We start from the raw sequence: 14,461 nt of genomic DNA on the forward strand, positions 1-14,461 counted from the left end.
ATATTTTTTTGAAACCATAACATGCATACTTATTTCGTAATCAATAATTTATTCAAAATTAAAAAATATTGCCTACTTTTATAAAAATCCCTAAGGCTTTTTTTATTTTTGCACTAATTTAAAAAACGTTTTTTGCTAAACGATCACTAAAAATTTGTGCATTCTCTAAACATTTGTGCATTCATTTGCTTGTGAGTTTATTAGAAACTTTTCTGTGATTAATTATGTAAAAAATCAAAGTGTTTTTTTTTTTTTTAAATTTGGTTTTCAAAGGTTTAACAATCTCTAAACATTTGAGTAACTTATAAAATGCTTATACAATGCACAGTTTTGTCAAATATGTTATCCCAATTGCAAAAAGTATTACCTTAAAGCTGTATATTTAATAGAAAAAAATCCTTAGGGATTCTAATGACATGAAAACAGAAAAAAAACCATCATCGAGAAAAAGCAATTTAAAGTTTTTCTTTTGCATAAGAACACATAGTGAGCACGGCCTAAAATCACTCATAACTTTTTAAATATTTGAACTAAAGCAATGAAACTTTTCCCCTGTGTTCAGAATAGTTTTTAGTTTTGAAATAAGCAATAAAATTTTTTTTTTGATGGTTTCATCATTTTTGAGGTACTGTAACCCCTTAAAGAGAGATGGGTTTCTAATCTCCTTGGGCCTGGCTCAATTGGCCCCAGCCCCAGATCGACATACCCGCAGATCGAGCAACGCGGGGCAACTCACTATACTACAGGGGCCCGGGGCCCCTTTAGTATAGTGAGTATAGGTAGCCCCCCTTGTTACTTAATTAGTGATGTGGATCGGGTAAATACCTAGTGGGTAGGTAAATATTTTTTGGGTATTTACCCAAGGCCTGGGTAAATACCCAAAATCTGGGTATTTTACAAAAAAATGCAAAAAGTGAATGGGAAATTTTTTTAAAAATCTTAATATGAAATAATTGGTAAAACTGATGCATACATATGTATTACACATTTCATAATATTTTTTATTGAAAGACTTGATGAAATTATAAAAGAAACATCGTGAACCGAAGAATCTTTCTTTTCAATGTCATAATTGGAAAAGTATAAGCAATTCAATGATGAACTTCAGGATTTCAAAATCACAATCTAGGTTAGTCATATCCAAAATGAAAAAAAAAAAAAAAAAAAAAGAAGCGTGAGGGATGTTTGGAAGAATAAACTGAGAAGTTATTAAGACTATGATGTTATTTATTTATTTTATTACTGTTTAAGTGATAACGTGACAAATATAGAAAGTTTTCACATTAATAAGCAAAAAAATAATTAAATCAAAATATTGTTTTCTGTTGCCTTGCTCATTTGCATTTGCTCCCCAGTACTTCATGATGAAAATTTATTCAAACTATTTTTATTGACATTTCGTTACATTTTGATGTCATGCAGGGACATATTACTAGGTTATAAAAGATTAGGACCTTAAAAAATTGGTGTTTGCTTTTTTTTGTAACCAGTTAAGCTTTACTTTTTATAGAATGGCTTTTTATATCTGAAATTTGGCTATCAACATTGAATGGGCATATCCAACACATTTAATGTGAATATCATATTAGATTGCGAAGTTGTTTCACACAATAATTCTTTAAATATGTGATCAAAATACAATTTTTGAATAAAAATTTATTGTTTTGTATATGGTTGGTTATCCCTTTAAGACCTGAAATATTTTCTTGAGAGCACATGCAAGCAAAGGTTTTCTTGTCTCATAAAGCCTGGAAAGATACTAGTGCCGTCATCTGTCGAGAAAATGGATAATACTAACCAGCACGATCGTCCGATTCCGGCGTTTGTTACATATGGGCAATTCCATGGTGTCGGACGTAAAAAATGAAGAAAAATTTCTCAGTTTTAATTCCATTTATCAAATATAAACAGTTCCAAAATGATAACATTTATTTACAAGATATTTACTACACCCCACTGAATAAAAAATCATGTTAGTTTTTCAAAATAGATCCCTAAAGTATAAATTAAAAAAAATTAAAGAGTTGGTGTCAGACATAAACACACAAATAGTAAAATTGATGGTTCACTTAAAAATTATTAAAAGTCAGTGAATTGGCTTACATTTTAATTTTAAAAACAGCATAATTCTAAAGTTCACTTATGATTGAAGCATATATTACAGTTTTCAAATGATATTATAAGGAATAAAATTATTTAAAAAAATATTTTTTGCTTGGTGTCGGACGTAAATTGTTCATATTGGATGTAAACTATTGCTCTTAAATGTAAATACATAACAATGATTACAGTTATAAATATGTAAATTATAGGTTACATATACTGAAACAAAATTTACCAAATAAATTCAAAAGTAGGGTTGATTGGGGGAAGTGGGACATTGGGGTAAGTGGGTCACCCCCCAAAAACTGAAATATCCATATGGTTTTTATACTTTTTTACATTGATCATGTCATGGTTCATCATAGTGATTATTTTTGCATATATTTGGGTTAAGTGGAATTTTTTTCTAGGTCAGAGAACTTAGTCAAAAAAAAAAAAAAATCTGAACAATATTTTCTGGAGAGTTTAAGCAGCATTTTTCAAAGAAGTGTTTCCCGGTTAGCATTTATTTTTTTATGATCATTAAACATTCATGTACAGTTTAACTTAAAGTGCATACTGCAGTCAGAATTTTTGAGTAAAATATTATTAAAAACTGTTTAAGAGTAGGAGCCCCACTTACCCCGTAAAATTTTGCTGTAAGACGTCCCCACACTATGGGGTAAGTAGTCCCCCCCCCCTCTAACAGAGAGGATTTGAAAATCAAAAGCAACTTTGATGAAATATTTGTATTATTGAAATACAAGACTACTATGATGACTTAGTAGGAATTGATGGTTCAGCTACAAAAGCTGGTGATTAGTTATTTGTGAAACTTACATGAAAGAAAACCATCAAGATTTATATGGGTTGAATGTTGATAATCGTTCTTCCTTAGCCAACTTTACATAGACGCAGTCATTTAGTGTTTCTAATTTCTTTTTACACTTATAGTTTTGGCAAATTTGCCAAAATTGATCTTAATCAACTGTATTACATTCATTCAACACACATTTTCTCAAAAGGGGTCCTACTTACCCCTATCAACCCTAAATGTATATGCAATAAATTCACTAAGTTGTTTTTTATGCATGTTTTACTTTAACTTTGAAATTAAAGGCAAAAAAAGGAGAAACGCACTTGAAAACATATGTTATTTAAAGGAATGTAACAGTGTCAAACGTAAAAAAATTTTTACGTCCGACACCTAGATTTTAGTAAAAAATATTCACTTGTTACAAAATGAAAATAGGTTACATCAAAGAGATTGAAATTCTTACTTTGTACTCAAAAATACATGTATATAGCTTTAAAATTATTGGCTCAGCATAATTAACTGCCCATTTTGGTGTCGGACGTAAAACACTTAATGTACCCCAAGAGGAATTCTTTTACAAATCAAAATGAATTATATATTTTGACGCATTTTTGCAACATCACCAGCAACACTCTGTATCTTTAAATGGTTATTCATCTCAATTCATAATATTAGCATGTATTTTTTTGGAAAAAAACAGAATGTCTTCGAGAGTCTCCAAATATGGTTTGAAAATACTCAAGATGTTGACCTTGGTTTCACCTGCTGTAACTTATTTATAACGGAAGTGATCAAATTTTAGACAGGCATTTCAAAATATACAACTCTTTATCTTTAAAATGACACCTCATTTGTTTACATATTTTAATTTTGAAAATTTGATCATCTGGTTGACCTTATCATGGAATTTCCCATATAATGATCTAGGAAGCTAAAATTTGAATGATGTTCGACCCGCACGATCGTGCAATCTGGGGCTTAAAGGGTTATACATAGTGGAATACATACTGAAAAGTATTTTAGTTGAATATAAATTTCTGAAATAAATACCCGGGTATATACCCATTTTGGGTATTTACCCAGGTATATACCCTGGGTATTTACCCCTAAAAATAAATACCCGGGTATTTTACATCACTATACTTCATACAAAAAAATTACAAAAAAATGGTAAAAACTCCAACAAATATGCTCTTTTTTATTATCAATGTAATTTTTGCCTGATACGAGACTTTTTTTAAATTTTAATTTCAAAATCTGTTTGCTTTAACCTCTGTAAAACTCAATGGTGTAGTTTATCAGCATAGTCCTTTGTGCATTGTTTTACACAGGCAGCAAGCATATTAGTATAATTTGCTTTTTCTTTTTTTTTTTGGGCACCTTGGAGAAAATAGTCGATCTGGTGCTGTATATTTTCATGTTGAATTTGCTTGATACTTTATTCTCTTTTTATTTTTTAAATAACTTTCACTGTCATAGTGTTTGTTCATTTGAAGATTTATACTAGACTTTTAAATTCTTTGTCCCCATCCCCCACCCCCTCCCTCTCAAAAAAAAACTGAAGAAAGGGAACATTGGTATTTTTTGAAGCCTTTGATCTACTGATACTTTTTATTTCAAAAAATTAACATTCAATTTTCCTTCTCATTGTAGATTCGAATTGCCTCAGATTTTATCTTGCACTCACCACCAGGAGAATTCAATGAAGTTTTCAATGGTAATTGAAGTTTTGTATTTATATTTTGTTTTTAACTATTAATATTTTGATAGTCATATTTTATTCATAAATTAGCTGGATACATACTGCTGTAATTTGGATTTTTGTAGTTCAAAATCTGTATTAGGGTATGTTTTTCTTGATGAACTTATTTCTGTCACTAAAACATTTAATACTTATATTATATTGGGAAAAAAAGGCTGCTTACTTAAAAATATGGTAAAGGATATTTGTAGTAACTAATTACAGTAAACTCTTGATTATTCGCAGGCAGATTATCCGCAGCCTTTCCAGGGCCGATTGTAGGGTGTCGGCTGCCCATGTACAAAGACCTAATGTGCCGCCCCTGAATAGCAATTTGCATGTTTTGACTAATACTTAACGCCCATATAAATCTTTCTTCAAATTTCTGTATCAAGTTCTAATTTTAAAAAAAAAACAGAAGGATGAATTTATGTAAAAAGTTAGAAAATGCTCAGGTACAATTTATATCTTTGAAGAAAGAATTAGGTACCGAAATTTACTAGTGGAAAAAACGCATTTTATAGTCTTTCTTTGGTGACATCAGAGGAAGGAGGGGAGAGAAAAAATATATGCCCCCAGAAAATATAAAAAATTGGCGTATGAAAAATAGCTGTAATTAATCTTTGGTTGTGTTTGGTTGCAAGGACAAAAGAGTCGGGTACATTCAATGTCCATGGAGAAATTTTTCAATATTGACGTCAAAAATTACAATTTTAGGAAATTTTTCGAGACTTGAGGGGAAAATAATGTTGGAGTTTTTTCCTGAAATTCTTTCAAAATTGATGTCAAATTGTTGCTATTTTTTGTGACCTTAGTTTAGGAAGGATCGGCGATCTTCCCGAAAATTTTCTGAAACAGTTTTAAACACGTGATTTCGGGTTATCTTTGTTGAAATTGCTGAAGGGAGGAAGGTTCGGTTGTCTCCTATAGAATTTTTTGAAATTGAAGTTCAAAACTCAAATTAAGGCTGTTTTTAGTGACATTAGGGGATCTGGCATCGTTCTCCGGTAATTTATTGGCACTATTGTTTCAATAACACATTTTTGGCTAGATTTGGACACGATAGGGAAAACAGAAAAATATTCCGAACTGAAATATTTTTCGGAATTAAAATCAATTTTAGGTTATTTTTATGAAGGAAAGATTTTGGGGCTCTAAAAATTACAATTTTGTGCTATCTTTAGTGACGTTAAGGAAACCGGGAAGCTTCAGTGGATCTTTCTGAATATTTTTCGACATTAATATCTGAAAAATACAACTTAAAGACTTTTCTCCACCTCACCTCGGTGATTGATGGGGGATGCCGGATGCCCTAGCGCCGTGAAAATTTACATAAGTCATTCGGAATTTTTTAGAAATGGAAGTCTCAAAATCGTATTTTAGGCATTGTTTGATAACGATGGGACAAAGAACGTACGGCGACTCAGTGTGCCCTCAAGAATTATTTTTCGAAACTGATGTCAATTTCAGGCTAGTTTAGGCAGGAAGGGTTTGGTGGTTTCACAGAACCATCTAAAAACGAAATTTTGAGCTATAGTGATTACATTGGAGGAAAGGGGGATCCTGGGTATTTCCCCCAAAGTTCTTCGAAATTGATGATTGAAAAACGCAATTTTAGTTTGTTTTTGAATACGTTAAGTGAGAAGGGGTGGGATTGTTGGCCTCTCTAGAGACACGAATTCAGACTATCTTTGGTAGTAATGTTAGGGAATGGATTTCAGGGCCCTCTACCGCAAACATTTCGAAAAAGAAATTTGAAAAATGCCACTTAGCAATTTTTGATGATGTTAGGGAAGACTGTCTCCAGAAAAAACATTTTGGAGCCATCATTTTTAGGCTATGTTTGATTACATTAAGGAAGAAAGGGTGAATAAGAGACTTAATTGGATTCTTAAAATCGGTGGTTCAACCAGCGAAATTTTCTGAAATTAAAATCCTAAAAACGCAGTTTGAAGCCTTCTTTATTCTTGTCAAGGCATCGTTTTGGAGCCACACTCAAAATTTGTAACTTGGGGCAAAGGCCGTGTCCTCCTACCTGATCTGAAACTGGGCAGTTCATTTGTGATTTTAATTAGAAAAATTGCTGTAAAGGGGGAAAATTAAAAAATTTAGTTCGTTGATTATATATGTTTGACTCTCTGGGGAGTTGTAATTTTCCATTGTCTTTCCTCTCCAGTCTCCACGACTGCTGAACGCAGAATTTGTTGTTTGAAATACTTGTGAGAGTATGCTATCCGCATAGTTTTTTTTACACAAAATATGTCTTCATTGTTTAGGGTCAATACAAACTTGGGAGGCTGGGTGAAGCATTAGTGGCCTTTAGAAGGCACCCTTTCAGGCTTCGGGGGGGGGGGGGTGTCGTCATTGCCCCTCCCCTGTATCCATGCCTGATTACCAGTTCTGTCACAAATTTTGCAACCAAATGAAGCATGTGTGTAAAGAGTTGATATTAATGGATAATGGAGCAACACAATGTGCTCTAAACATTCCATTTTTCTTAATATGCTATGCTTTTGGAAAATTGGCACTTACTTTGATAGTTGAACATTTAAAATTCAGCACATTTATTCGACTTATTATGTTATCTTGTGAGAAATTCTTGAGGAATTTTGCTTGATTAAAAGAACAATATGATGCGGCCTGCGGGCTCCCCTTGCTTTGGCTACCTGTGTGCGGTGCGCATCTGCTAGGATCGGTCCTGGGCCTTTCACATTTTCAAAAAAGTTTTTTTTTCGGCGATAATTAACTGAATATAGATAAATGCACAAATTTTAACTCAACAGGTCCAAATTCTATTTTTGACATCCCTATTTCTTTCTTCCCCTCTCTTCCAATGACATCAATCCTTCTAAGGTCACCAAAATCAGACTAGTTGAAACCTGATGTTTAGATGTATCCCACTTGCTGAGTTTTAAATCTGCACTACTTATGCATGTAAACGAGTGACTGTACTAGTCTTGGAAAAAATTCTCCACCCCCTCCCCTATAAGTTTTTGGCATAACCTAGTTTCATCTGTTGCAGATAATCTATTCGCATTATTGCTTGCGTATACATGTGCAATCCATTTGAAATAATGCGATTTTTTTTAGTTTTTACATATGCTGTTATTTTTAGCTGTAATTTAAATGTATGCTAGTGTGATTGATATTTTTAAGCTATTGCAGTCACTAGCATCATTTTTACCTAGTTTGATTATAATTAATTATGCGGATATCAGCATAATTAATCTGCAGTTATCCGGATTAATTATGCAAATATCTGCATAATTAATCCGTATTATCTGCAGTTAATTGTGCCACCCTATTCCACGGATAATCAGAGTTTACTGTTTAAGGAAAAAACATGTTTTCTCAAAACATAAGCATGCTCAAAAAAGGATATTTCTGTGTGTTTTCATATTTAAGTGGGGTTATTCATAGCATTTCAGTGTTGAAATATGTTGATAGTTTCATTTTAAGAGTAAAATAGAAAATTCAAGTTATGTTGCTAAAAAAAAGGAAAGAATTCACTTTTAGTTTCTCCATTATCTTAACGAAGGCTGATAAAATAAAAGGTTATTAAAACAAAGGAAAGTTTCAAAATCTCAGATGTATCTAGGGAACGTAAGCCTCCTGAACAATTTCGGCAACTTAAAAGAAATTTGTTCAATAAAAGATATATTTTAAAAACAGGAAATAAGGGTAGCACAGAATAAAAAATATTTTTAAAAACTTTAATATTTGTAAAACATTCCTTTCTGTTAGTAGTGGGTTGCATTTAAAAAAAGTCAAAATAGAAACAGTTTTTTTTTTTTTTTTTCAAAGTTTTAGCCATCTAAGTTGAGAATCTGGTTATCAGCTATAAAATATATCTTATGAGCACTTATTTCTTACCCTGAATGGTGATAATAGTTTAAGTTTTGTCTAAGTGTTGTATTGTGAGTTTTACCGCTTCAAATTCAGCTGCTTATTTACGTAAAAATATGTTTTCCGTAAGTCCCAGCGAAGGGGAAAATATACAATTTCATGTTTTCAAAGTCGATAGAATTTTTAACTGTTTGTGACTGAATAACAACATAAAAGTGCTGCCTAAAAATTTAAAATTATTTTATGATAGATGCATTAACATAATTCCCTATCTCTTTGTATGTTTATCACTGATGTTATATGGCTATATCTGTAGAAATGAATTTTTTTCCTTATGCATTTTAATAAATTTTTGTTTGTATTGCAGAGTAATTCTCATATTTAAAAAAAATTATATTTTAGATGTAAGAGTTTTAATCAACAATGATTTTCTTCTCAAAGAAGGTGCTTCAGGGTAAGGAATATCAAGATTTTTCTATTTATCTTATGTTTTTTGCAGCTAAAAAAGTATATATGTTTATAATATTGAGCAAATACTTATTTTTTTAAAACATTATGCTATTCTCCAAAGTTTTGGCCGCTAGAGGGCGCCTGTGATGCAGGGAGTGTTATTGCTGCTGATTTGATAAGTGTTTTCTTACTATAATTTTTCATTATTACTGTCTAGTTTTAGGTTTTTTTACTTCACTTTATCATGTAATTTAGTTTTATTGTGTTTTGGGGGCTCATTTTTGCTGTTATTGTATTCTTGAAGTGTTTTTGCATTTTTTGGAGCTAAGCCTAACATGTGGTGATCTCCTGGTTTTTGATCTTGTGTGCTTTATTGGGTGTAGCAACTCTGTTTATTTACTGCTGTTTTTAGTATTTATTCTGTGTTTTTTTGCATTTTTATCTTTCTGTTTTGCCTTTTGGAACATATTCACTGAGTAGAAATGGGTGTTATATGCATTATGAAAGAGGTAAAGAGTGGGAAGGGGGACAGGTGGATCTCTTGTGATTTATGTCATATGTTCTGCCTGTATAAGGGGGAAAATGAGTCTGTTTTTGAGGAGGATTATATTTGCACTAAATGTGCTGAACTCTCAGACTTAAGACTTAAGATGCTAGTTTTGGAAGCCCAGTTAGCATTAGGGTGTAAGCCAGTTGTAGAGGGTATAAATGTTCCAGAGATTCAGGGGGAAGTTTCAAATGAGGAGTTAGATTGGGAAACTAAGGGTGTAATTTGGGGGGACTCTATGGTAAGGGAGGTGGGTAACACAGTTGGGAGAGTAAAGCGTAAGGTGGCTAGGTGTTGTTTACCAGGGGCTCGGGTAAAAGACATTAATATGGTTGCTGAAAAGAAGGGAGTATTGAATAAGGAGGACATGGTTACTTTGTGGGTGGGAACAAATGATGTAGGCCACAGTAAAAATGAGGAGTTTTCTAGGGAATGGGAATCCCTGTTGGATAAAGCAACCAGCTTTTCGACGAATGTCCAAGTGGTTGGTTTGCTTCCCAGGTATGGAGTGCATAGGAGCTGGCTAAATCAACGTGCGAGGTGTATGAACTTGCTACTGAAGTCAATTTGCGAAAAGCGCAGTATCAGGTTCATTGATGTATGGAGTCATTGTAAACGGGATTGGATTGCTAGGGATGGCCTGCATCTGAGCTCTACAGGGGTCAAAATGGTTAGTGGATTAATTTTAAGGGCTTCGGAGTCAAAAAACTAAGTTGGAATGGGGGGCATGGTTCAAGCATCAGGTATCGAGAGAATGAAATTTTTTTGGGTATTGCTAGAAATGGAAATAAAGTGATGAACAAGAGTAGTAATGTTAACAATTGTAATTTAGGAAATTTCAGGGTGTTAAATAAAAGCAACTTAGGCATGCTTAAAGTTTTCTATACCAATGCTCGCAGTATTAGGAACAAGATGGATGAATTGAAAAGCATAGTTATGGATGAGAAGTTGGATGTTATTGGAATTACAGAGACATGGGCTACCGAATCTGATGCAGAGTTATTACATATTGCTGGGTATAATTTGTTCAGACAGGATAGAGTAGGTAAAAGAGGTGGTGGGGTTTTATTTTATGTTAGAGACAATTTTATTTGCAATGAATTGGTCATAAATGATAAGCCTACTGATATTGATATGGTTTGGCTGGAGTTGATGAGCAGTAAGGGCAAAAAGCTACGGTTTGGAAACATTTATAGGCCACCTAATTCAAACCAGGGACAAGATGAACAGATGTACCGTATTATTAGTGACATGTCCAGTAAGGGATCCATTATCATAATGGGGGATTTCAATTTTCCGGGTATTGATTGGAATAATTTTTATTCTGGTAATGGCAAAGAAGAGGAATTTTTAAAAGTAATTGGTGACTGTTTCTTAGATCAAGTTGTAACTCAGGGAACTCGAGAGGAGGCAATTTTGGATCTAGTTTTTTGTGACATAGGTAGTTTTGTTCAGGGGTTGAGTGTAGGGGAGCATATTGGAGATAGTGATCATAACAGCATTAGGTTCCGGGTTAAATTTGAAGTGTGTAAAGATGATAATTTTAGGTTTGTGCCCAATTTCAGAAACACCGATTTTGTTGCACTTAGGCAGAGCTTGAAAGAGGTTTTTTCGTCAGGGTTGGAAAATAGCGACGTAGATCAGCAATGGACGGAATTTAAGGATAAACTTGCTAAAACCGTTGGGGACTATGTTCCATTTAGGAGAAAAGGTGTTAGTACCAAAATTTGGCCCATGTGGTTCTCCAGGGAGACTAAAGAAGCTCTTAATTATAAGCAAGCCACTTTTCGTAAGTTTAAAGAAACTGGTCAGAGTGCAGAGAGACTCCAGTATAGTAAGGCAAGGCGAAATTTTAAGTATTTGGTACGGATTCAGAAAAGGGAATTGGAGCAAAGGCTGGCAGATGACATTGATGGGAATCCTAAGAGGTTTTTTGCTTACGCTAATTCTGGGAAAGCTCGAAACAGTCAAATTGGGCCTTTGGTTGATGAGTATGGAAATTTAATCCAAAACGATAGGGATATTGCAAATGTTCTAAATAACTTTTTTTCCAGTGTGTTTAACGATAACTGTATCTCAACAGTTGACACTAACAAGACACAAGCTATTATACAGCTTGAGGATTTTGTATTTTCCAGGGAGGAGGTTTTATTTCATTTGAAAAAGATTAAAGCAACTAAAGCTCCGGGACCAGATAATATTTATCCAAAAATTTTAGTAGAATGTGCAGAGGAATTAGTGGATGTTATTTTGATTATTTTCAATGCTTCTTATAACTCGGGGACGGTGCCAGAGGACTGGAAGCTGGCTAACATAACGCCACTCTTCAAGAAGGGGTCTAAAGGTATTGCTGGGAATTATAGACCTGTAAGTTTGACTTCGGTGATTTGTAAGATTTTCGAAACTTTGATCAAAATTAAGATCATGATGTTCTTAGAGACTAATAGTCTGTTGACTAGTTTGCAGTATGGTTTCAGGAAAGGTAAATCCTGTACTACTAATCTATTGCATTTCTACGACAAGGTTACCTCAGCTTTAGATAACAAAAAATGTGTGGATGTTGTTTATATTGATTTTCAAAAAGCTTTTGACAAGGTACCGCATGTTGCTCTTCTCAGCAAGTTAGCTGACATTGGAATAGGAGGAAAAACTTTACTTTGGGTAAGAAATTGGCTTACTGGTAGGAAGCAAAGAGTAGTTGTGAGAGGAAATCACTCTAATTGGAGTGATGTTTTAAGTGGGGTTCCTCAGGGATCAGTTTTAGGGCCTCTTTTGTTTATTATATTTATGAATGACATCAATGAAAATATTTCTGGAAGCATGAATTGTTTTGCTGACGATGTAAAAGTTATGGGGATTGTCGAAAATGAAGAACAAGTAAAACAGCTGCAAGAGGATTTAGATCATATTACCAAGTGGGCAGATAAATGGGGTATGGCAGTTAATGTAGGGAAATGTCAAGTGCTACACTTAGGTCATGGAAATAAGCGTATGAGATATCGTTTACAGGGTTCAGTCATAAATCAGGCAGAAAATGTTATGGATCTGGGTGTCTTTATAAATCAGGACTTCAAGTTTAGTCAACAGTGCAGTATTGCTAGTAACAAAGCCAACAAAATGCTTGGGTTCATCAATAGATCTATTTCAAACAAATCTAAGAAAGTTCTTCTGCCTTTATATAGGAGTTTAGTAAGACCTCATTTGGAGTATGCTGTGCAATTCTGGTCGCCTTATCTGAAGAAAGATATTTTTGTATTGGAAAGGGTTCAAAGAAGGGTAACTAAATTAGTAAGGGGACTCTCAGATTTAGATTATGATACCAGACTTAATAGGCTTAACATGTATAGCCTAGAGCAAAGGAGAGTCAGAGGGGACATGATTCAGTTATTTAAATTTATCAAAATGAAAGATGTAAATGGATTAAATTTTTGCGGGGAAAGCAGGACAAGGGGTCATTGTTTTAAGTTATTTAAATCTCAGGCTAACTTGGAAATCAGGAAAAACTACTACTTTAGCAGGGTCGTGGGCACTTGGAATAGCTTACCGGAAGAGGCGGTAATGAGCAAGGGAGTGGATAGCTTTAAGAGGGCCATTGATCTTCATTGGGGACTAATTAATTGACCAGGACCAGCCTAGCTGGGCCCAGAGCCTGTTGCTGGTCGTCACATTTGTATTTGTATTTGTAAAATACTCAGATATGAAATGGAATTTTGGGAAATAACTCAAAATTACGTAGGAGCACTGCCTCACTAAAAAAGAGTTTCATTGAGCCTCATCAGCTCTACACTCTCAAAAGCAACATTCACAATACCAGAAAATTAATGGTTTAAGAAGAAAATTTGCTAACTGAATTTATCAAGCTAATAGTTAATTTGTTATCTAGAGAAAAAAAAGTCTTTATTAGAGAAGCATTTTTTTTTTTTCAAAATATTTAACTTAAAAAAATTTTTAAAACACTGCATTTTATTTAATATACAGCAGTTTTATTTAACATGCAACAAGTAGGGCAAAGGAAGGAAACCATTGGTAACATAAATCAGGGAAATTTGGTGAACTTAATCAGGGAAAAGTCGGGGAACTTTTTTTAACAGTTCCTGTTGCGACCATGTTGAATAAATTTTCTGCTTGTGCAAGCCAGCATTGATTTTTTGTTCTTTTCCCAGAAATCATCTAGCAATATTAGCACTGAAAAATTCCGAGTTTAATCGTAGCTGCACAAAAATGGCAAGTAAACAAGTACGAGACAACTCGTAGATGGTGTCCTTTAAAAGAACGCAATCAAAGAGTTATCTCGTAGTTGGCAGTCAACAGGAAATATTTAAGAATTTAGAAGTAATATAATTTTAGAAAATTTGCTTGGTAATATACATAAGACAAAAAGCATTTTTGAGCCCCCTCCCCCCCAACCCCAGGATTGATTCCCACTAACATTTCACGGTTATTTTCCGTAGTCTAAATGCGGTATCCCCATGCACCATGGGTTCAAGACCTTCCGTCTCAGGACGGATTTCAGTCTTGGACAAAATTTCCGAGACGGAGGTCGGGACGGAAAAAAATTCGATAACTTTCCTTCAGTTTTTACTAAAAAAAGAAAAATTGAGTGTTTAAAAAATACGCTTTAATTCCTGGACCTTTCCATAACCACGAATTTACATCACTATTCTCTCGATTTTCCGCTGTGGGCTTGTTTTGTTTGCAACATGCTTTTGGAGGAGTGGCTTTTAGACTTACGCCGTTTGTTTTTATGTAGCTCTGTTATTTCCAACACCATTTGTTTTTAGGTAGCTCTGTTATTTCCAACTCACTGCATTGCAGATCGCGGCGTTGCTCACTATTCTCGCTAATTTTTCGAATTGATCGCCTTTTGTCTATACTTTTCACTTGCTATTTTCGATCATCCTTTCTTTTTTTTCTCATTTGCGTTTTTTTTTGCAAACTTTACACGCATAAATGAAAATTATGTTCGCTCTTAAGTTGT

General features: G+C 33.7%; 1 protein-coding gene across 1 annotated transcript in view; it reads left to right on the forward strand.

Moving 5' to 3' along the window:
• Window positions 1–14,461, forward strand: part of LOC129231385 (F-actin-capping protein subunit alpha-like) — a 65,704-nt gene that overhangs the window by 24,457 nt on the left and 26,786 nt on the right. The window contains exons 2-3 of the mRNA XM_054865682.1: window positions 4,553–4,616; window positions 8,889–8,940. Of these exons, the coding sequence (XP_054721657.1) occupies window positions 4,553–4,616; window positions 8,889–8,940 (116 nt within the window). The remainder of the gene's footprint in view (window positions 1–4,552; window positions 4,617–8,888; window positions 8,941–14,461) is intronic.

Source organism: Uloborus diversus, chromosome 10 (assembly GCF_026930045.1).
Source record: "Uloborus diversus isolate 005 chromosome 10, Udiv.v.3.1, whole genome shotgun sequence".
Lineage (NCBI taxonomy): Eukaryota > Metazoa > Arthropoda > Arachnida > Araneae > Uloboridae > Uloborus > Uloborus diversus.